Raw genomic sequence first — 22694 nt, forward strand, 5'->3', positions numbered from 1 at the left:
TTTAATCAAAACTCGGTTCTTATAAGGGAAAAATAACCAAATTGGATACCAAAAAAGTACATGATTAACACCAAAATGGATACCGAAAAAGTAGGTAGACAATCTAGAAACGTTCTCAGCCGCAACACATGCTCATATAAACAATTTCAACATCGACATAAATCGAGTATATGCTGTTAGGACCAAGTTGGAAACCGACGGTTAGGGGCGAGACAGAAACAGAGTACATTTGCATTTTTCAAAACTGGTTTTCCAAGCAGAACAAGAACTTCAAAATTGGAAGCAGACGGAGCATCTCCGCAGCTGAATCAATTAACACCGAGCAGCTCAACATCAAACACAAGCCATGAGTTTGGTGGTATTTTACCGGCACGTTTATGTCCATAACTGCATCCAAAGGAAACACATTAATAAGCTTTGCAGAAATGGAGAAAGAGTTACTATCATGGGCAAACTTACTATCGTGACATACCCCATTTCTGGTGGAATAGTGAGTCTTCTTTTATCCCCGACACGCATACCTGGAGGAAGGTAGATATGCATTAAAAGATGCAACAACTGCTTAGGAAAGTTGAAGATCCGATTTAAGAAATATTTGAACAGCTCAGAAAATTACCGTTAACCCCGACATCCCATCCTGGTATAACTTGTCCTAGACCTGCACAACCAAAGGAAAATGAGGTCACACTCATGGTGAAGTTAAGTTGTTTCTTGATTGCTGTTAAATGACATTAATGGTACCTAGGCGGAATTTGAAAGGTGGCCCTCCCACGTTGGAGTCAAATATGTTGCCATTCTTTAGCTTGCCAATGTAGCGAACACTGACCTGCAAAACAACAAATATTAGCAATATGAATCCTTTAAAAGGTAAATGTAAACATGCCGAAAGGCTAAACCTTAACCTTTTTTCCCGAAGAAGCTTTCTTGCCATCAGGTTTTCCCATAGCTAGCTCCTCGATAACCAATCCATTTGGATAGGTTTTCGCTTTGGATCGCTTGCCAATGGTTTGCTCCAAACCAGGTTTGTTCTGATCTTCCATGTTGTCAACGATTTCATCCATGTCAATTTTTGTTTCAGTCTCCTGGGCTTTCTTGTTCTTTTTCTTCTTCTTTTTCCCCTCCGTGAGATTTTCACCAGGAATAGAATTCTTTTCGATGTCAGATCTCCTGTGCATGAACATGCTATTTTACTCAATGCAAAAACAACAAAGCAAATTTGTGCACAAACATGAGAAATAAGAGTGAATAGCAAATCCAAGCCATTAGTGAGGGTGTTATCATGCCAACTATTCAACATCTTGGCTCCAAATTACTAATCTGACATAAATTCTTAGTAAAATATATATTAAGTTGGCCATATAAGATATAATTATAATTTATCAATAAATAAATAAAAGCTTGGGTTTTGAACAGAAAATTTTCATAAAGCCAATAAATGTACTCTGTAAAATAACGGAAAGATGATGCAGCAGATCTCACTCACTTCTTATTAGATAGCTTTTGCTCATGCTCTTGGCTCTTCAAAATCTCAGGTTGCTTTTCATTGTCATCAGCATTACCCTCCTTAGCTTGCTCTTTCAATTTCTTCTTCTTCTTATTATTCTTTTCCCTGACATCATTTCATATAACACTTCAATAAATTAGAAAACTGAATATTTAGCGTGCATCACTGAACAAGACAATATAAACAAAGTTGTTAAACGATTGTTGATTATCGACTAAAGGCTTCAAAAAAAAAAAAAAAAAAAAACCACACCTAAAAACCGAAAACATCTAACCAGTGAAATGGGTTAATTACTCACCCTTCTGGCTGACTGTCTTGCTGAACATCTTCGACTTTCCTTTTGGACCCAGCAGCTTCACCATCATTCACTTTCTTCTTCTTGGTTTTCTCAGTAATTTTGCTATCCTTCTGTTCAGTTGCTGCTTCATGCTTCTCAATGTTGGTTTTCTGTTTAGTGGATATTGGAAAACCATCTTCATCTTCACTCTCCAAAACAGGGTCACCAGCATTTTCCTTGACAACAATTTGTTGCTGAGAATTTGTGATCTTTTCAGAGTCATTTGATTGATTCTTTTTCACTTGTCGTTTGGACCGACTGTTTCCATTAGTAGGTTTCTCATCGTCCTCTATCTCCTCAATTACAACTAAGATTTAAACCAAAGAAAATATTGAGTCAGGCACTATATTACAGCATATAATGAACAAATCACAGCTGAAATGGTGACAATCATCAATAAATCAAAGCGGCATTCACCAGCAGAATACAACCCAATGTATACAAAAAGACCATAATTAAGTATAACATAGTGCCGAATAATAGCATATTTATGGTTTGGTACTTTGGAGTACGCCAAAATACTAAGGAAGACTAAAATCTAGCTGAAACTTAACATCTTGAAGTTAATCAAACTTTTGCATGGAAATTAACTATATTTATGCTTCCTCTAATATCAGATCTAATACGCAAAACCAGTCACGAAATTCATGAAAGATCTATGCCAAATCATCATAAATAAATAAAAAAACGTGAGCAATAGGTATCCAATAGGCCAATTTACCTCCACTATTTGGAACAGGTGAAGGCGGGTACATGTCAAAATCTTCATCGTCAATAAATCCAACATTATCATAATCGGTATCATACTCTGAAGACTCTGACTCGGTGTCCGCAATATCCTCCCCGGAAGAATCCCTTAAAATGTTGCAGAGAAATAAAAATTACCGTTAAAAATGATAAAAATCTTACCAAAACAAACTCACAAAAAGTAAAATGAATTAGCACTTACGATCCATAGTCATCTCCTTCATCCTCGCCTTCCTCCACAAGGTAACCAGAGAGGTGGATACTTCGTTTTCCAATCACCGAGAAGGTCACCAAACCATCAATTGGCTCAAAATCAAGATCCAAGGGGACAGATTCATTCTTATTTGGTAACAAAGAACATAGAAAGATTGGACTTTTATCTCCAATGGAACACTGAACTATACTCCTCCCCTTCGATTCACCGAGGCCTAAAGTCGCCTAACTTATCAACACAAAGTTAACAAGAAAATTCAACATCATACCACACCCAAATCGCGGCGGTTTCCAAAAATTATTGAGAGGGCTCTAAACAATAAAAAATATTTAAGAAATAAACTACACAATGAATTTGAGCAACTGAAGTTAAATAAAATTACCTGAGAAATGTGAAGCCTTCCTTCGAATTGATCCGATTGATGCTCGTACGATTTTCCTGGTTTTACTTCAATTCCTAGAATTTCAAATTCAACCATAAATAAATAAATAAATAATTATTTTTTCAACTACTAAAACTTAGAAATCAAACAATCCCAATTCCATCCTAAGTTCCTAAAACTGGATTCCAACTTTCAATTTTCCACCTGCGATTTTTCAGCGGCAAAACAGAGATTTTAAGAAATCACAGAATTTTCGCTCTATTTTCTTCCGATTTCAAGAAATATTGCGAAAAATTACAGCACTAAACATAAATAAATTAAATAATTAAAAACCCGAAAGAGGACTGACCCCAAAATCCCATCGTGCCTGAATTGTTGTCTCGCACAGCGACGCTACGAACTTTTTCTAAAACCCTGGCAAAACCCTCTCGCAGGTCTTAAAACCCTAATCCTACCCTCGTGTTCGAGTCACCCGCGGTAGCACGGTTATTACATGCAACAGGGTTCACGGAAGCACAGGTGGCGTCAGGAGACTTGACGCGCGAAATTAACATTTAAGCCCCAACACGCCAAAAAAAAAAAAAAAAAAAGGTTGGTGTAATCAATTGAGAAGTGGGCCAGTTTTCCAAAAACCGACGAAATATGCGGGGTCTTCAATGGGCTCCATCTCAACCCATTTGCAGACTTTTTGGGCTGGTGATCCAGTACAATTTGGTGGAGTTAGCTTAATGTTGTTTTTTGTCTCGCAATTACACGATTACGTAGTGTTATTAATTCAAGCGTTATAATATAGTTAGAAAGTATACTCGATTTTTTTCTTGATAATTCAATGTTTTTAATTATTTTGACATGACAGGAGAGAATTTAAGCTCTTGTGTAAGGAGATAGGCACATTCTCCTAACCAATTAACTTAATTCACATACTCAGATTACAAAAGTAGTAAGTTCGAAAGAAATTGACTATTTGAACTACGGCCTCCTAAGTTTGGAAAAAATGGAAACTACAGCCTAACGACATTTATCTATCCGTATAAGTGGGAAGTATCAAATTTAACTCATTTATATGGCAAGTTCAAAAACCAGTTATTATGAATGACTCATTTTGGGACTTAGTTTGAAATCCCAGTATTCAGTGAGTAAAATTGACTTAGGGTCAGTTTGGGATTGTTGTGCTTGTTTTTTTAAACTGCTTATGTTGTGCTTTAAGAATAATTTGCTGTAAAACAAAGCAATTGAGCTTTTAATAAACTGCATTTTTAAAAGTGTTGTAAGTATATATAAAAAAAAAATGTAAAAGCGTGATAAATTTTAAAGATGGCATGAGTGGTTAGATTTTGTAGTTGTAAGTGGTGATACAAGAATTGAAAATGTTGCTAGAATGATAAATAATGTCATTTTTTAAATTAATGAAGGTATTACAAGAGTTGAAAATATTCATCAAAACTTCAACTCCGTTTTTTAATAAAACAGCTTATAAAAGCAACTTACATGATGTTTTTAAAAACTAACGTCTGGAGGTCATTAAAGTTAGATATTTTAAACTGATTAAACATTTTTTTATTGCTTAACTTTAAAACGAAACCGTTTTGATAAAATAATAATAATAATAACAATATCAAATGGGACCTAGTCCTACATCATTAATGTTAAAAATAGAGAGTAATTCAATGTTTTGAAGATATTAAGAAAACAATTTAGAGGAGCCGAATAACGTACAGTAAAAGGTATTCCAATTATTAAATTCATCAAAAAGCTTATTCCATACGATTAGGGTTGGGTTCCACCCAAGACATATGAAACTCGTGTACAAATTAATGCTTGAAAGAAAATAATGAACTGAAACCTAATTATTAGTTTAATGGGAAGTAATTATAAGGGTGGTGTATTGGAATCTTGAAAATACTTTCTCTATATTTTTTATGTAAATGTTGGTAAAGACCTATGATTCCAAGTTTGAACTCTTATTCTCTACACTTTAATATTGTTTTGTGGGAAAAATAACCTACCACCAACGAATATACTTCTTTTATAGTTCATAAACTCGATATATATTCCTTATCTAGTGTTTGGAAAAAGTTGTTAATATAGGAATATCGTCACACAATATTATCAGTTCACGTGTTTTAGTGATGTAGAACAGATGATTGAGTGGATTAAGACGAAATGAACCGAAGAAAGACAAAAGAGCGTGGCGGGAATTTATAGATTTGGCATTCGAGCTCCGTTTTGGACACATAATATAATACCTTTCTGAAATGAGTACGGAGTTCCAATTCAACACACGATTTTGCCCAGATGTATGATGAATTAAAGTCGTCTGAGGTCGTTTAGACTTTCAAAACCGCCCTTGAAAGTTTGTAATAAAAATCAAACTTTTTGTTTTATGTTCGATTTACCTTTTTAACATATCCTGAGACTCCCTTGACTTTCTCAAGAGTCGACTTAAGTCTATTTAAGCCTTATGGCTGCTATTGTAATCAACATTCATGAACTAATAAAAAAATAAACATCTCTGTTTTCTCTATAACCTGATGGATTCCAGCTTGCTGATTCTTGGACTTATGTTTGTATCCCATTTACTATGCTGGTGTTGCGTCATATAATATGCATGAACTACTTGATCATCCTCTAGGATGGATCCATCAATCAACGTGTTATAATATTAATAAATTGTTAACTCTACATTATTGGTGGGATTTGATTACAAACAATATTTTTACTCAACGCTAACCTAAAAAGATAGGGAAGTGTTTGAACCAGAATGCAGTGATACGTTCTACTAGTCTAGAAAAATCCAAAACTAATATAGTAGTATATCTTACAGAATCATGTTTCGCTGCTAAAAAAGGAATAGCAAGTATTGCTGAAAAACAAATAACAAATGCATGCGTGTCTCATTGATTAAAATTAAAAACAAAGGAGTTTTAACGAAAAGCTCATGGTACTGTTCATTTTAACGAAAAACCACATTTTTACACTAAAAAGTCAATCCTGGTACTATTCATTTTACCCTTTATTTTGTCCTTACCGTTAAAACTCAAAGTTTTCAAACCATTTTAATTAATTTTCCTTAAAAACAATGATTTGATATCTGTCCATTTGTGATTAAGTTTCAACAGCATTTTCTGCTCTGCTTTCGACATCAAAGCATGATTCTATCTCAAAACCCTTTGAAAATGAAACCTCTTTTCTTTTTCTTTTTTTTTATGATGCAAAGACAAAATGAATAAATGCAGAAACTTGGGATCTGTAATTCAAATGCAATTTGTGATCCATATCATCTTTTTTCAACATTCTCCAACCCTGAAATAGACCTTGGATCTAAAATTATGTCATATGTAAAAAGCTTTAGGTTGGATAGATCATAGCACTCATATGCTTTAGGTGAAGATGCCATCTCCTCTTACTCAAATAATTAAGCATACTTTTTTGACTTTTCACATCCACACCACATATACCTACTGCAGTTAAACATAATCGTACAAAGACGGTGCTATTTATACATTTGTTTTTATCTCACATATTACTGTTAATTTCTATCATTTATCATTTTCAACTCACTCAATCTGAGGCTCGAAACTTAAGAGGGTGTATAAAAAATAAAAAATAAAAATGTATAAATAGCACGACCCTTATATATATATATATATATTCTTTATTTTTATAAAATCAATACCACTTTTATAAGTACAATAAAAAATGTCACTGCCTTCATGAACTTCTCCTTTTCTTTTTTTTGGAAATTTTCTTGCAATTTGTTCTTCCCTTTTTTATTTTTATTATTTTGAAATCATCCAATAAAAATAATTAAACAAAAAGTAGTGATATATTTATGGGTCACCCTTGTAACCACTTCACCAAACTTTCAAGTATGATGATCACATTACCACAATCAAATAATTTTTCTTGTTTGACAAACGATATCACATTATCACAATCAAATAGTTAACTGGTTCCACTTTGATGCTTAATATTTCAAGTCTTGATCATCATATATATAGATCCCTATATAATCATACTGGATTAGCTAAATTTTTAATTTTATACGGTTAAAGTAAATATATTAAGAAAATTGGGGTTTCACCGTCAAACTAATTGACTATATAGAGAGTAACTCAATTACATATAAGTATATGCAAGGTTCCTCTGTTTCTCGATGTGAGATTCACTATCAACATGTTCCCTCACCTGTGGCAAATTTTCAAGCCTTACACGTGAACAACACAAACGAGATGACGCGGAGCATGTGTTACTGTTGGGCTTTACACATGGAATAATTTGCTTTAACACCATGAAGAAAGTTGAGGTTCCACCTATAAAAGTAATTGAGAATATTGGGAGTAGCCCAATTACTTATGTTTGCACACACCATACTTCACTAATCTCGAAATTACCGAGCACTTGTCAACGTTATAAATTCGAAGACCTACTAAAGAGGTCATGCTAAAGCATCCATGCCAAAGCACATGAATTTCTCTCCAACCAGGAGACCAATCACAACGCGACACATGTTAACACTTAGAATAAATCTTCTAGTCCCAGATTGACCGCAGACGAAAAAAAAGGACTCTCCTCAACTATGAAAGAAGATTATTCTCCCCCCAGTTGATCCCTAATGATCTTATTCTACTTAGTGAATCTATTATTAGTACCCACTAAATAATGACTATGTCTAAACCCTTGTATCATGTAACTCTACATTATTAATGAAAGTTCCTCCATCATGGTGGACGTAGCCCAACTTAAGGTGAACCATGTATATCTTGTGTTTGTTTCATTTGTTTCTTATCTCTTTACATACTATCATCACTAGGTAATAGAAGCAACCTAGAGAGGGTCACATCTTGACACTTTACATTGTTTTAAAGTTAAATCGGTTTTATGCATCAATAGCTTATAAGCATGTATAAGGTCTCTCATTTCCTCGACATGGAATTCACTATCAACATGTATAATATGCAAGAATCCAACATATGATACATATTAGAGTTCCCAACTATCTATCAAAAATTAAAATAAAAACAATACACATGACAATGTACATATGTAAACAATGTCGATGTATTTTATTCCTCTAACAATGGAATCTGAACTTGAATGGTAACAAACACAATAAGAGGAAAGAAAAACAATACTATGCATCCGTCCATAGGATATATATACAATGCATAATGGTATAAAAGGATATAATATATAGTACTACAATCTCCACAAAAACGGAAAGGAGCAATAACATAGAAAGGAAATGACATCTTATTTATTACTGTTGGATAAGTTTAAATTTTAAGATTTATATCTATTGATCATACCATTCTCAAAATTTAAACTCATCTAATAGTGATAAATAGGACAGTGAGTATCACCATCACTTAATAGTGATGAGCAAAAATATCCTAAAGTAAAAGAGAGAAATGAAAGTATTTATATAGAATCCCAAGTAAAAATAATGAAAATCCATTATCTACGGCCTTGCGTATTTAAGAAATATTTGTGCAAAACTCATGTTTATTTATTTGTTTATTTTTTATACGTGAATGATGAATACTATAATTGAATTATGAGCCTTAAAAAAATTGATTACCGAACTACAAATGTTAATGTAAAAACTGTACAATATAAATTATGAAGTTTCAATCAATTAATGTCTCGCACTTACCACAACAAAATTTCATTATAAGCTAAAGAAAATCTCCAATCAAGAAGCATAGAAGGTAATTTTGAAATTCCGAAAAAAGGAAACACAATTTCTTCCATTTCTGTCAAACACCAAGAAATTCCAAGCACTTTTAGACATTGACAAAAATTCTCACAGAGCAGAAAAAATGGAAATAAAAAACAAAAAAATAGAAAAAAAATGTGTTGGTCAGAAGAATAAATAGAAAAAGATCTTTATATTTTTTGATCATGTCGAATAAAATTCTCTCCCCTGTTTCGTCACTCTCTCACTTTCTCTCTCTAGAGTCTGCAGAGTCTGCGCTATATGAATGTCTCCGTACTCCCTCATTTCTGTTGTGTGATGAAGGTGCAGTTGAGCAGTTTTGCAGCTGAGTCTTGAGTATTTCACAAACCTCCCACCATTAAAGCTCAATTGAAAAGCATCAAGCTTCCATCTCTTTTCACTCTTTTCACTCTTTTCACTCCCCAAGATCGCCATGGAAATGGACCTCCGCTTCAATCCGAACCCGAACCCGAACCCAAATCCCATTTCGCCGCGGCCTTCACTTTCCGGCTAAATGCCCGGAACCTACCTCCGTGAGAGACCAACCTCACCAAAAAGCTTGGTTCTTTCACTGAAAGCCGACCACTTCACTCACTCACTGTGTCACTCACACTCCCCAATTTCAACTCGTTTGCTTCAATGGCTTCTACAAACTCAACCCCCACCGACCCATCTCTCTCGCCGGACGACATAGCCGCTAGGGCCCTCAACCGGCGATTCGAAAGCCTGGTGACTGTTCGAACAAAGGCCATAAAGGGGAAAGGAGCTTGGTACTGGGCTCACTTGGAGCCCATTCTCGTTCGCGCCCCCAACTCCAACCTTCCCAAGGCCGTCAAGCTCAAGTGCTCCCTCTGCGACGCCGTCTTCTCCGCGTCCAACCCCTCCAGAACCGCCTCGGAGCATCTCAAACGGGGTACCTGCCCGAATTTTACCTCTGTTTTGAGACCCAATTCAACTGTGGCGGCTTCGCCGGTTCCCATATCTTCCTTGCCGTCTCCCTCGTCACACAATCACAGAAAGCGGAGCTCGCAAATGGGTATTAGTCCTTCTCCTATTTCTCAAGCTCCTCCTCTTACTAGTCCTACTTCGATTCAGGTTCATTCTTTAGCTATGATCGAGTCTTCCGGCTTCTGCGGTGATCATAATTTCTCACAGTCTCCAAACCCAGTTGGGATTGCGAGAAGTACGGGGCTAGATCAGCACCATTTGGTGTTATCCGGTGGGAAGGAGGATTTGGGTGCTTTGGCAATGTTAGAAAAAAGTGTGAAGAAACTTAAGAGTCCCAAAGCTTCTCCTGGTGCCACTCTTAGTAAGGAGCAGATTGATTCTGCACTTGAATTACTGTCTGAGTGGTTCTATGAGTCATGTGGGTCGGTCTCGTTTTCGAGCCTCGAGCATCCCAAGTTCAGGGCTTTCCTTAGCCAGGTGGGCTTGCCTGCATTGTTGCAGCGCGAGCTTTCGGGTGCTCGACTTGATGCTAAGTTTGATGAGGTGAAAGCTGAGTCTGAAGCTAGGATTAGAGATGCAATGTTTTTTCAAGTTGCTTCTGATGGGTGGAAAAGCAGGGATTCTTGTGGGGAGGAGAATGTTGTTAAGTTCACGGTTAATCTTCCGAATGGGATTAGTGTTTTCCAGAAGGCAGTGTTTACTGGCGGGTCAGTTCCAACGAAATATGCAGAAGAGGTGTTGTGGGACTCAGTTACCGGTATATGTGGGAATGCTGTGCAGCGTTGCGTGGGGATAGTTGCGGACAAGTATAAGGCCAAGGCACTGAGGAATTTGGAGACTCAGAACCACTGGATGGTGAACGTCTCCTGTCAGCTTCAGGGGTTCATGTCTTTGATTAAGGATTTTAACAAAGAGCTTCCATTGTTCAGGGTTGTCATTGAAAATTGCTTAAAGGTTGCGAATTTTGTAGATAGCACCTCTGAGGTTAGGCAGGCTTTCGAGAAGTACAAGATGCAAGAGCTTGAATATGCTGGGTTGATCCAAATTCCTTCGCCCAAATGTGATACCTCAAAGAACTTTGCACCTGTCTATGCAATGCTGGAGGATATATTGAGCTGTGCCCGCATACTCCAAATGGTTGTCTTGGATGATTTCTATAAGGCGATATGTCTGGAGGATCCAATTGCAAGGGAAGTTGCAGGGATGATTCAAACTGAAGGTTTTTGGAATGAATTAGAGGCGGTTTATTCACTTGTTAAGATGATCAGGGGGACGACTCAGGAGATTGAGGCTGAGAGGCCATTACTTGGGCAATGCCTGCCCCTTTGGGAAGAATTGAGAACAAAAGTAAAGGATTGGTGTGCCAAATTCAACATTGTTGAAGGTCCTGTTGAGAAAATAGTTGACAAACGATTCAGAAAGAACTACCACCCAGCATGGTCGGCTGCATTTATACTTGACCCGATATACTTGATGAGGGACACTAGTGGAAAGTATCTTCCACCATTCAAGTGCTTGACGCACGAGCAGGAGAAGGATGTAGATAAGCTCATTACGAGGTTGGTTTCCAGGGAAGAAGCTCATGTTGCGTTGATGGAGCTCATGAAATGGAGAACAGAAGGAATGGACCCGCTGTATGCTCAGGCAGTTCAGGTTAAACAGCGAGATCCTGTAACTGGAAAGATGAAAATGGCAAACCCGCAGAGCAGCAGACTTGTGTGGGAAACTTGTCTAAGTGAGTTAAAGACATTGGGGAGGGTTGCAGTGCGACTTATCTTCCTCCATGCAACCTCATGTGGATTTAAGTGCAATTGGTCTTTCATGAAATGGATTCGTGTACATAGGCACTCAAGGGTAGGCCTGGAAAAGGTGCAGAAGATGATATTTATTGCAGCTCATGCCAAACTTGAGAGAAGGGATCTTTCTAGTGAGGAAGAAAAGGAAGCAGAGCTGTTTGGGACTGCAGACATTGAGGATGACATGCTGACTGAGGTCTTTTCCGGTGCACCCACAGTGTAATGTTTTTCTTTTTGACTCCTCTAGGATTCTGTAACTCTAGGATTTATTGAATTCTTTCCTCTCTTTTTGTTTTCTCTTCTAGTTATACTTCACATCTAGTTAAAAGATTTCAGTGTTATTGCTGGAAGGGAAGGTTAATGTGAAGGAATTTTGAACATTGTATTACTGAAACTGGCATATCTTCATGATTCTAATGAAATAGTCAATCTCTTGCCAAAAAATGATTGTGAGTTTCTTCTGTTTGTACGTTGTAAAGAAGAAGCCCTTTGATCTTTATAATCATAAAAGTGGTCCAGGAAGATGATTGAATATAAATTGTAACATCTTTCAAGAGTAATTTGAGATATATGTTTCTTTACGTTTAATATGGTGTCCTCCAAAATCCAATTTCTCTTCATTATATTAACAAAATTGCGTTTATCATGTTTCCGTTGTTGATATCAGTTATTGATTGTTGTTTTCTTCTTGTGTATGAGATATTTGATTTGGATAAGTCCTCCTATGTAACATCTTCTTCCATTTCATTGCACTAAGTTCAGCTCTTAACTAAAATATAATGAATTGGTGGCCATATGACTGGTGAAAAATTTACATTTCCATTATTTTGGGCTATTTTTCTGCAGTAATGATGCTTATAGTGGTATTAGCGTTTAAGCATGCTCAATGCCCAACATAATGACATGAAAACAAATTGAAAAGTGACATGTTAGATTGTCTCAGAAGAGGAAAGAAGAGGTAGAAGAATATGAGTCTTTAGTAGAACACCAAAATAGGATCTCCATTGTTAAAGTGGTGCCTGGATGCTGCAGTGTTAACGTGGACTAGAGCTACCGTGAGGAATAACGTTCTGAATCAATTAAAGATGAATACCAAACCAATTTTGGCCACATGATGGCTCATTACATCTAGCCTCTTCTGTCCCTCAAAACTTATATTTCTGTATACGTTATTTTTCATCACCCGAGTTCAACTTAACAATCGGGTGGACCCAAAGTCTAACTGCTCTGGTTGAAGTACCTGTCATGAAACTTACATGCATACCACTGCTAATTTTCTGTAATTCTAAGCAAATAAGAAGACAATGTGCCGCTTCTTATTGGACAAGATATCCGTAGGGCATTGTATATCTGTTGAATATGCAGTCACACTCTCAGTTAGTATTGGCTTCTATGCTAAGTGTGTTGTGCCATGCTGAACACCATACTGTTTAGATAAGTTGATATGCAGGCAGTTCCACTTCTGGTGTCCTAAGATCTCGGAATCAGATAACTTTCACATGTAGTCATGTACGCATACATTGAACACATAGGATCGATGCTAATGACCAAGATTGACTATGTTGTTATACAACCTGTTCAAATTAGCACTGCATGGCCTCAGTATCTTGTCATGATTTGATTTCTTGTACAGGACTTTTCTAGTTGTTTTCAATTCACAATCTGAGTACAGCTCATATCTAGTTTTTTCTCTTTTGCCCATTTAACTTAATTCTGTTTGTGTTTTTCCTATAACCTGAAATGTATAACTACCATACGAAGGACTCCGGTTTTTTTGTTTTTTGCAATTTATGGAACACCTGTTCGGACCTTTGATGAAATGTGGCAAAGCTTAATGTTTGGAACGAGTGGTGGTACACCCTAATTTAAGCATAGAACTCGTAATATTTTCTTGAGAAACGAAATCACCGAAGGAGACTAAAATGGCATTTGTTTGAAATGTTTGACACTTTCTTTCTGCTGCAGGACAGGGTTTTCTTGAACTGGTTGGGTGGATGGTAAACCAGGCTTGAGTCGTCGCATGGGTCAAACCTCGTGAGAACACGAGAGCGAATCTTTGTAACCGAAGACGCACTTCTCACTGATTGAACTAGGCATATCTGCTGGTATATCAGTTTCTGAAATTGAAGAGCCCCCACCATGCGAAGTGGAAGTCCATTTCAGTGCTTTAGTTGTCATGGTCAACGAAAAGGAAGGTACAAGGGGTCTTGTTTCCCATCATTCCTCTCTCTCGATCTCCCGCTGTATGTCTGTGTGTCTCTTATCTTTCTTTCTCTCTATTTTTGTGTTTATTGATATGTTTTAAATTTTTAACTTAAGATTACTTCTCATCATCTTTGATAACTTGTGCTTTAAACATTCTATATCTTGTGACATTTTTAGTCTCCAACTGGGCCCTTACTAACTTCGTTTTTCAACGATGAAGATTTACGGTCTGCACAGTTATCTGATAGGCCTGCCATGATTACTAAAAAGTGTTGAGCAAAATGGAAGCAAGGAGGGTTGTCTCCAAGAGGATGTGCATAATATGACTGAAAGGGATATTGCAACGAACTTGAACCAAATCTGCATGTAATTTCGGCTAGTAATGTTGACTATAAGTAATAGGTTGGTGTTTCTTTTACTTGTTATTCACGTACTTAATCTCCAGCCCCCTTTCAACATTGGCTCCACCCGGGCCAACGTTTTACCATAAATTCCCAACCTTTTAAAAAATTCTTGAGTACACTTGAGGATTTACACTAGCTAACCTATGTGCAACACCTTTCTTTGTGCAGGCTGAGAACTAAAACGGGTTTATGTGTCGCGCGTCAATAGATTTCATTAGTGGTTTAACTGGCTAGAAAGACCTTAGCCTTGTGGCGATCGCTTTAAGATGGGAGAACATGTATGTGGTCCTTTCTTTGTGCAGGTTGAGAACTAAAACGGGTTGTGCGTCACGCATCAATGGATTTCATTAGTGGTTTAACTGGCTAGAAGGACCATAGCCTTGTGGCGATCGCTTTAAGATGGGAGAACATGTACGTGGTATTCACTGTATATATGATTCTTCAGGAAACTCCGTTCGTGGCTTGAGCAGGTGATACATTCAAATTTAATCCTCGTTTTTCCGTTAAGTATTGTTGCAAGAATGATACAGTACGAAAAATGGGACCAAGAAACAGAAAAACACTGGCAAAAGTGGCATATGAAGTCATTAGTTGAGTTGGACATGGTTTTAGTGTCTAGTGTTCCAACTTCCATGTTTTGGAGAATTATTACGCTTTCTGGTGCACCTTCAAATCGTACTTTGTTTGAGTTTGGAATAAACGATACCAATCGTAACATCCTCTTGCCCTAGAAATTAGAAACCCAATGTACTAACTCGACTGAGCAGTACACTGTGAAAATACCAAGTTGTTGAAAGGTAACTCGGCTAGGGTTTAGAAATATGAAGTCTGGGAATCAACTTTGAATAATACTTATTCACTTACAATTGAGTACAAGACTTATATAATACAAGACTTATATAATACAAGGAAGTCTATTCTAGGAAGGAAACAAAGATGATTTACATTGATTCATACGGATCAAATCTACTCCTAATATCAAGGGGACGATATTGTCGTCCAATACTCCCCCTCAAGGTGGAGTGTGAATGTCAAGAACACCCATCTTGCCAAGTAGAGAACGGAATGCTGACTGTCCAAGTGGCTTGGTGAATATATCGGCAAGCTGCTGTCCAGTAGGTACATAGGTTGTCGAAATAACCCCAGAGCGCAGTCGTTCACGAACAACATGGCAGTCGATCTCTATGTGTTTGGTGCGTTCGTGAAAAACGGGATTGGCAGCTATGTGGAGTGCAGCTTGGTTGTCACAGTGTAACTTTGCCGGACCCTTGTGATCAATTTGCAGATCAGCCAATAGGTACTTCATCCACGTAAGCTCACATGTAGCTGAAGCCATGGCACGATACTCCGCTTCAGCTGAGGATCTCGAAACGGTAGATTGTTTCTTGGTTTTCCAAGAAACTAGTGCACCTCCAAGAAAAATACAATAGCCTGTGACAGATCTTCTTGTAAGTGGACAGCGAGCCCAATCGGCGTCGCAATATCCCTTCAACGTCAAACTCCCATTTGAAGGAAAAAGAAGTCCTTGTCCAGGTGACCCCTTTAAGTATCGTAGAAGACGATGCACCGCGTCTAGATGAGGCTTTCTTGGTTGTTGCATAAATTGGCTGAGTATATGGACCGAGTATGAAATCTCCGGCCTCGTGATTGTGAGATAAATAAGTTTCCCAACAAGCCTCCTGTATTGCGAGGCATTATGGAGAAGTTGCCCTTCCGTTGGAGATAATCTCAAGTTTTCTTCCATTGGGAACTTTGCAGGCTTTGCACCAAGTAAGCCGGCCTCATCAATAATGTCAAGTGTATATTTACGTTGTGAGATGGCAATTCCTTGAGAAGACCGAGCCACCTCCACACCAAGGAAGTACTTTAAGTGTCCAAGGTCCTTAATGCGAAAATGGGATTGAAGAAATTGCTTGAGGTCATGGATGGCAACCTCATCGTTGCCTGTGATAATCATGTCGTCAACATAAAGCAAGACGGCTGTAAACGAATTTCCACGCACCTTAGTGAATAGGGAGTAGTCGGCCATTGACTGCTGGTAGCCGGCTTGACTTATGGCAGTGGAAAATTTATGGAACCAGCTGCGAGAGGCTTGCTTAAGGCCATAAAGGGACTTGTTGAGTCGGCCACAAGACGAGCTTTGTAACGCTCGACGGTACCATCGGAGTTGTACTTGATTTTGTAGACCCATTTGCAACCGATGGCGCGATGACCAGGAGGTAAGGTAGTGAGAGTCCATGTGTTGTTTTGTTCAAGGGCCAGAAGCTCAGAGTCCATGGCAGCACGCCATTGAGGATCACCGTTAGCCTGTGCAAAAGTGGTGGGTTCGACAAGAGTCGAAATAGCACAAGCAAAAGAGCGATGCGATGGTGAAAGATGAGCATAAGATACATAGTGAGATAAAGGATAGCGAGTACCTGACATGGAGGAGGACGTGGCGCTGGGAGCAAGAGATTGCACATGATATAAATGGTATCCCTGAAGCCTGACAGAGGGCTTGAGGGCGCGGCCAGATTGGCGAGGGGCAGGTGGGGCAGGTGTGGTGGAGAGAGAGGGTTCGATGGGAGTAAGAGGAGCAGTTTCTGTCGGTGTGAATAAAAGGGTGTCGGTCGGTGTGGATAAAAGGGTGTCAGGCGGTGGCGGTGTGGGATTAGGATGAGATGGAGAATCGGTGGGAAGAGGATGAGATGGAGAGTCGGTGGGAATAGGTAGGATAGGTGGAGCAGGGTGATGGTCAAGTGGTTGAGAGGAAAAAGGGAACATAGTTTCATGGAAGATCACGTCACGAGTGGAAAAAATTTTGTGTGTGGTAAGGTCATAAACACGATAGCCCTTCTGACCTAATGGATACCCAACAAAAATACATCTTTGAGCACGTTGGTCAAACTTATGGTGAGGATGGAGGTTGGTAGCATAACACAAACAACCGAAAACCCGAAGATGCGAAAAATCGGGAGTTTGACAATGCAAAAGCTCATAAGGAGTTTTATGACCAAGAAGAGGTGTAGGTAAACGATTAATTAAATAACACGCTGTTTGTATGCTTTCCCCCCAAAAATGTTGTGGTAAATTGGCTTGAAACCGTAGAGCTCGACCAACATTGAGGAGATGACGGTGTTTCCGTTCAACAACCCCATTTTGTTGAGGCGTGGACGGACAAGAAGTTTGGAATATGATACCCTTGTCATCAAAAAAGGAACGTAAAGAGGTAAATTCACCACCATTATCAGCCCTAAGTGTTTTAAGCATGCAATGAAATTGTGTTTGGACCCAAGCAATAAAGGAACGTAACAATCCTTGTGTTTCGGATTTAAAACGCATGAGATGTATCCAAGTATAGCGAGAATAATCATCAACAATCGTTAAAAAATACCGAGCCCCTGAATGGGAATTGACTCGGTGAGGTCCCCAAATATCACAATGTATCAAATCAAAAGGTGCTTTAGAAGAAATAAAACTGGACGGAAAAGATAACCGAGTTTGTTTAGCAAGAGGACAAACGTCACATGTATGACTGGAATCAAATACTATTGATGGAACTTGTTTGGTTAAAGTTTGCAGAGGACCGGTAGAAGGGTGCCCTAATCGTTGGTGCCAGAGGGTGGAGTTGCGGCTAATGTGATGAGCAAGGCGAAGGTTGTGTTCTGGCGCCAAGTAGTAAAGCCCATTATATCGCTTGCCCAGGCCAATCGTCCTCCTCGTATCCATGTCCTGTATCACACAGAAATCAGGGAAGAAAATCACTATGCATCGTAATGCTTCAGTAAGTTTGCTAACAGATAATAAGTGAACTCGGAAGTTAGGCACATGGAGCACGCCATCAAGTTTAATGTGTGGGGTAACTTGTATAGAACCAATCGAGTCTATTAAGGCATGTCCTCCATTCGGCAATTGTACAGAATCCAGCATGGATAATGACTTCTTGTCAAGCAAATGAGGAGAAGGAGATACATGGTCTGTTGCCCCACTATCAATGATCCAATATAAAGTTTTCTCTGACAAGTCAGAAGAAGGTGTGATTGTACCTGTTGCATTTGCAAAATGCTGCGGATTACCATCAATGTTGCTCTTCTTGAGCATTGCCATAAGTTGATTATATTCTTCTGTGGTGAACTTTGGACCGTCACTGGACGTCGCCTTGTGTCGTGAGTCTACACCCTTGGTGGTCTCGGTCTCCACCGTGACTTGGTTTGCCGCAGGTTTTCTTTTATTTGGTGGCTTGACTGATTTGCCATGATACTTATGGCCAGGCGGGAAACCATACAGGTAAAAGCATCGATCCACGGTATGGTATTTTTGATCACAATATGAGCATTGAATGGTGTTTCCTTTTGATGCAGCAGTCTCCCTGTTACGGGTTATATTCATAGCATGCATATTTATATTGTTACGATTTAGAGATACCTCTACTTGCTTCTCTTGTTGGAGAACAAGGGAATATGCCCTCCGAGTGTCTGGTAGTGGCTGCATCAATAGTATCTGTCCACGTACTGCTGCATAAGAGTCGTTCAAACCCATCAGGAACTGCATCACCCTTTCTTTCTCATCTCGATCATTCATCTTCTTCAATCCCCCACAGGTGCAAGTCGGAGTTTCATTGTAGGATGCCAGTTCATCCCACAACGCTTTCAGTTTCGTGTAGTAAACCTGGATCGATTGTTGTTCCTGTCTGTGTTCAACGATCTCTCTCCTGATTTGATAAATACGTGAGTCGTTTCCTTGTGAGAAACGATCTCGCAGGTCAGCCCAAACATCGGCTGCTGTTGTGTAATAAGAAACGCTGCTCGCAATGTCGTCGTGGACTGAGTTGAGAATCCAGGCAAGGACCATATCATTGCATCTTTGCCATGATGCAAATTGTTTGTCAGTCTCTGATGGAGGGTTAATGGTGCCATCAACCATGCCAAGTTTATTTTTCGCGCTCAAGCTAATTCGCATAGCACGACTCCAGGTATTGTAGTTGTCTCCTTGAAGTGTTTTGGAGACCAAGATATTCCCAGGTTGATCCGAGGGATGTATAATAAAAGGATTCGAGACATCTGTGAATGTCTCCATAGGTTTTTGGGTGTCAATGGACGCCTTAGGTATTGGATCGCCCATGGTGGTTTAGGTGATGTTGTGTCTGTTAGGATTTGCGGAAGCTGTGTGGGTATTCAGAGTCACCAGAAACGGTGCTCTGATACCATGTTGAAAGGTAACTCGGCTAGGGTTTAGAAATATGAAGTCTGGGAATCAACTTTGAATAATACTTATTCACTTACAATTGAGTACAAGACTTATATAATACAAGACTTATATAATACAAGGAAGTCTATTCTAGGAAGGAAACAAAGATGATTTACATTGATTCATACGGATCAAATCTACTCCTAATATCAAGGGGACGATATTGTCGTCCAATACAAGTGGGTACGTGAACGAAGTAAAAAACTTGGGTAGAGGTGCCTGATTATGTCATCTGCAGGTCACCTCTCACAAAAGCGTGAATTTCTGTTAGGTGAGAGAATTGCCTAGTCAAACAGTTGTATCAAACTTCTCTTGCGATCAATGAAAGTTCTCACTTTTTAATGGTATTTTTAGCTAAAATGGTCTCGGGGATTAACATAACTTCTCACTTTGCTCCTCGAGATTTAAAATCGGTAGAACTAATCCTTCAGTTTGTCCACCGTCAATCATTTTGGTCATTTCATAAAAAATCCCCTTTAAACAAGAAGAAAATGATAAAAATACCCTCAATTTAATAAAATAGGCCAAATGATTTGACAAAATTTGAAGGTATTTTTGTCATTTTCTCTTTATTTAATGAAGATTTTTACGAAATAACCAAAATAATTGACAGTGTACAAACTCAAGAACAAGTTCTACCAATTTTAAATTCAAGACCAAATTGAAAAGTTTTATGTTAATCTCAAAAGATCATTTCGGCTAGAAAACTCTTTTTAATTAAGTGTAGTGAGTGGCGGAGTAAAATGTTGTTACTCTCTTTCTACCTTTGATTTCATTTGCTACTGAATTTGGTGAAGGCACAGAGGTTCCTGTCGGCAAAGGGAGGCAAAGTACTGACTGCTCACCAACCAGGAGGGAAAGGGGAAAGCCTAAGCCTTTTTTTTAACCCTTGTATGGATAGGAGGAATGAATTCATTTGTTCACTCTCCACTCAAGTCCTTGTTAAAGGGAAAGTAGATATGATGATTAGTATAGGACAACACTCTTTTCTACAAGAATCTTCACACTTTCAAATGCTCCTCCATAATTAGCTTTCTTCCCTTTATATCATCTCTCCCCCTCCCTCTTTTTCTTCTTGATTGTGTTTGAATTTTGAAACCCCATGTCCACCATTTTTCATGAGTACGTACAGACATTTAGAGTCGATATGTATTTGATCATTCCTTGATCACTCAATTTAAGTTGTTAGATGATTAAATATGTCAACACCGAATGAATGTAAGTACTTGAAAAAATTATGTAAAATTGATATGATATGATATGAAATGAATTTTGGTATGTATTTATTGCCTGTGGCCTCTTTTTTTTGGTGACTTTAGTTTTATGAGGGAAAATGGAAACATTATTTCTTTGTACTCCATACTGTTGTTCCACCAATAATTGAGTAAGTTCCACACAGAAAAGTGAAAAACTGGTCATGATAATATATAATTAATGATTAGATATGGATTTATGCAGAAATACATCATTTTTTAATCCAACTACTCTTTTGCACATGCTTGGTAAAAATAAAGGTTAAATTGGGTATCTGATGGTGGGGCAGGGAATTGAATTACATATCTGTACCACCAGCTTTGGTGTGTTTTTTTTTTTTTTAATTGAATTGTCCATATAACTATCATTTAGTTTCAATTTATTTTTTGAAATTGACTTTGTTTCACTTTGCATTTTGAAACTGTCATTTTCAACTCTTTTGGTCTCAATTCACCTCATTTTGTTGAAGAAACGTTAAATGCAAGGGTATTTTGAATATTTCATTTTTACACACCTCTTTGTGTTGCATCCATCATGCTCTTTAGTTCAATTGACTGATCTTCTTGGTGAAACAAATTAGAATTCACGACAAAAGAGAAAGGAATTTAATGATTTACTAGGTTAGAATTTAGCGTTTCTTTAACGAAATAAGGTGAAATGAGACCAAAAGAGTTGAAAATGGCAGTTTCATGAGACAAAACTAATTTCAAAGACAAATTGAGATTAAATGCTAATTTCAAGGGGCAATTCAATTAATAAGGCTATTTTTTCTTTTTTGTATTCTAAAGTGTCTGTCTTTCTATGATTTCATTCACATGAACTTCAACCATATGTATGATGTGTTATAATGATAAAGATAGTACTCAAATCAATTTCTTTCACAAAGTTTTAGTATCTCTAACCACTAACCCCACACCTAAAAGTTGTGGTCCTCGAGTTTTGATTGTAATGACTTACCTATACACTTTATTAGAGTAGCCAATTGTAGCGAAAAACACCAAACCGTACCTTACCTTCGGGTGACTTTGAGCCAATGAGTTGTTGGAGCGTAGCATGAACGAGTATCATGTGATTGTGAATCGTTGATGTGTGCAAATCAAATTTCATGTATTAACAACTCACAATCACTGACGTGCCTGTGAACAACTGATACTAGCACTCAAAAATGAAAATTGCTAATTTGTGCAATTTTTCATTTGACTTTGTTACAAATGGCATCTCTCTAGTAAGTAGGTTTTTCCTACCAAGTGGCTAAATTGGAAAAAGAATTTTAATTAAAACTTTTTTTTTTTTCTTTCTTCTTGTTTGAAAAACCAAAATCTAAACACAAGTTGGTGTTCAAACCAACATCAGATAAATTATAAATCATACCAAGAACTAGTTCTGTATCTCTTTGACATTGGTCACTTTTTACTTCCCAATTCATACAACCAAGATTCTCGCTTCTTTTGAGAGATTTTTATGGGTACTGAAAACACAAGTTGATTTGGTAAGGTAAACGTAAACGATACTGTTAATTTGTCTCACTTTAGAGTGTATTAATATAAAAAAAAAATCATCTACACTAAGAGAGAGGGAGGTGAGCTTAGTCTCATAATAAACTAACAAGAATGTGGTTCAAATTCGCATTTGACGAGAATCAAACTTAAAACATCTTACTTACAAGTAAAAAAAAATATAACTGAATCGCATTACTAAGTGATAATTCATGTGTTATAACTTGAGAGAAATAAAATAATAAAGCCACGTAATTATATTCCGAGCATACTAAATAATGACTCCACCCGTTTAGCCCTAGAAGGCTGAAAAATCCATCTCACCTCTTAGTCATTATAATTTCTTGCCATTAAGTAAATACCAAAAAAAGGAAGAAAACGAATTAATTAAGTGCACTCCCGTCAAATCAATATCTCCAATTATCTAATCTCACCCTGATAGTCATCATACATTATCATTAC

General features: G+C 37.8%; 3 protein-coding genes across 7 annotated transcripts; 1 reads left to right on the top strand and 2 right to left on the bottom strand.

Annotated features, from left to right (window-relative positions):
- Positions 1-23: 23 nt before the first annotated feature.
- Positions 24-3661, bottom strand: LOC103963429 (peptidyl-prolyl cis-trans isomerase FKBP53). Its single transcript, XM_009376251.3, has 11 exons — positions 3534-3661; positions 3185-3258; positions 2791-3026; positions 2563-2696; positions 1803-2148; positions 1484-1609; positions 903-1167; positions 742-826; positions 617-658; positions 473-521; positions 24-387 (listed from the first exon to the last, which is right to left on the bottom strand). The coding sequence occupies exons 1-11, from the start codon at positions 3544-3546 to the stop codon at positions 309-311; spliced, it is 1449 nt and encodes a 482-aa protein (XP_009374526.2). The 5' UTR covers positions 3547-3661; the 3' UTR covers positions 24-308.
- A 5124-nt stretch (positions 3662-8785) lies between these two features.
- On the top strand, positions 8786-20738 carry LOC103963428. Of its 5 annotated transcripts, none has more exons than XM_048590565.1 (5): positions 8786-11866; positions 13618-13842; positions 14073-14254; positions 14425-14726; positions 20280-20738. In XM_048590565.1, the coding sequence occupies exons 1-2, from the start codon at positions 9543-9545 to the stop codon at positions 13646-13648; spliced, it is 2355 nt and encodes a 784-aa protein (XP_048446522.1). In that variant the 5' UTR covers positions 8786-9542; the 3' UTR covers positions 13649-13842; positions 14073-14254; positions 14425-14726; positions 20280-20738. The 5 variants fall into 5 exon arrangements, with proteins under 5 accessions (XP_048446522.1, XP_048446523.1, XP_048446524.1 ...); XM_048590566.1 differs by having other exon boundaries at positions 20286-20738; XM_048590567.1 differs by lacking the exon at positions 20280-20738 and having other exon boundaries at positions 13618-13890; positions 14425-14883.
- Positions 15091-16377, bottom strand: LOC125480156 (uncharacterized mitochondrial protein AtMg00810-like). Its single transcript, XM_048590568.1, has one exon. The coding sequence runs from the start codon at positions 16283-16285 to the stop codon at positions 15269-15271; it is 1017 nt and encodes a 338-aa protein (XP_048446525.1). The 5' UTR covers positions 16286-16377; the 3' UTR covers positions 15091-15268.
- Positions 20739-22694: the final 1956 nt, after the last annotated feature.

Source organism: the organism of the source record quoted next, unplaced genomic scaffold, assembly GCF_019419815.1.
Source record: "Pyrus x bretschneideri cultivar Hongxiangsu unplaced genomic scaffold, Pyrus_bretschneideri_v1 Contig32, whole genome shotgun sequence".
NCBI classification, from domain to species: Eukaryota; Viridiplantae; Streptophyta; class Magnoliopsida; order Rosales; family Rosaceae; genus Pyrus; species Pyrus x bretschneideri.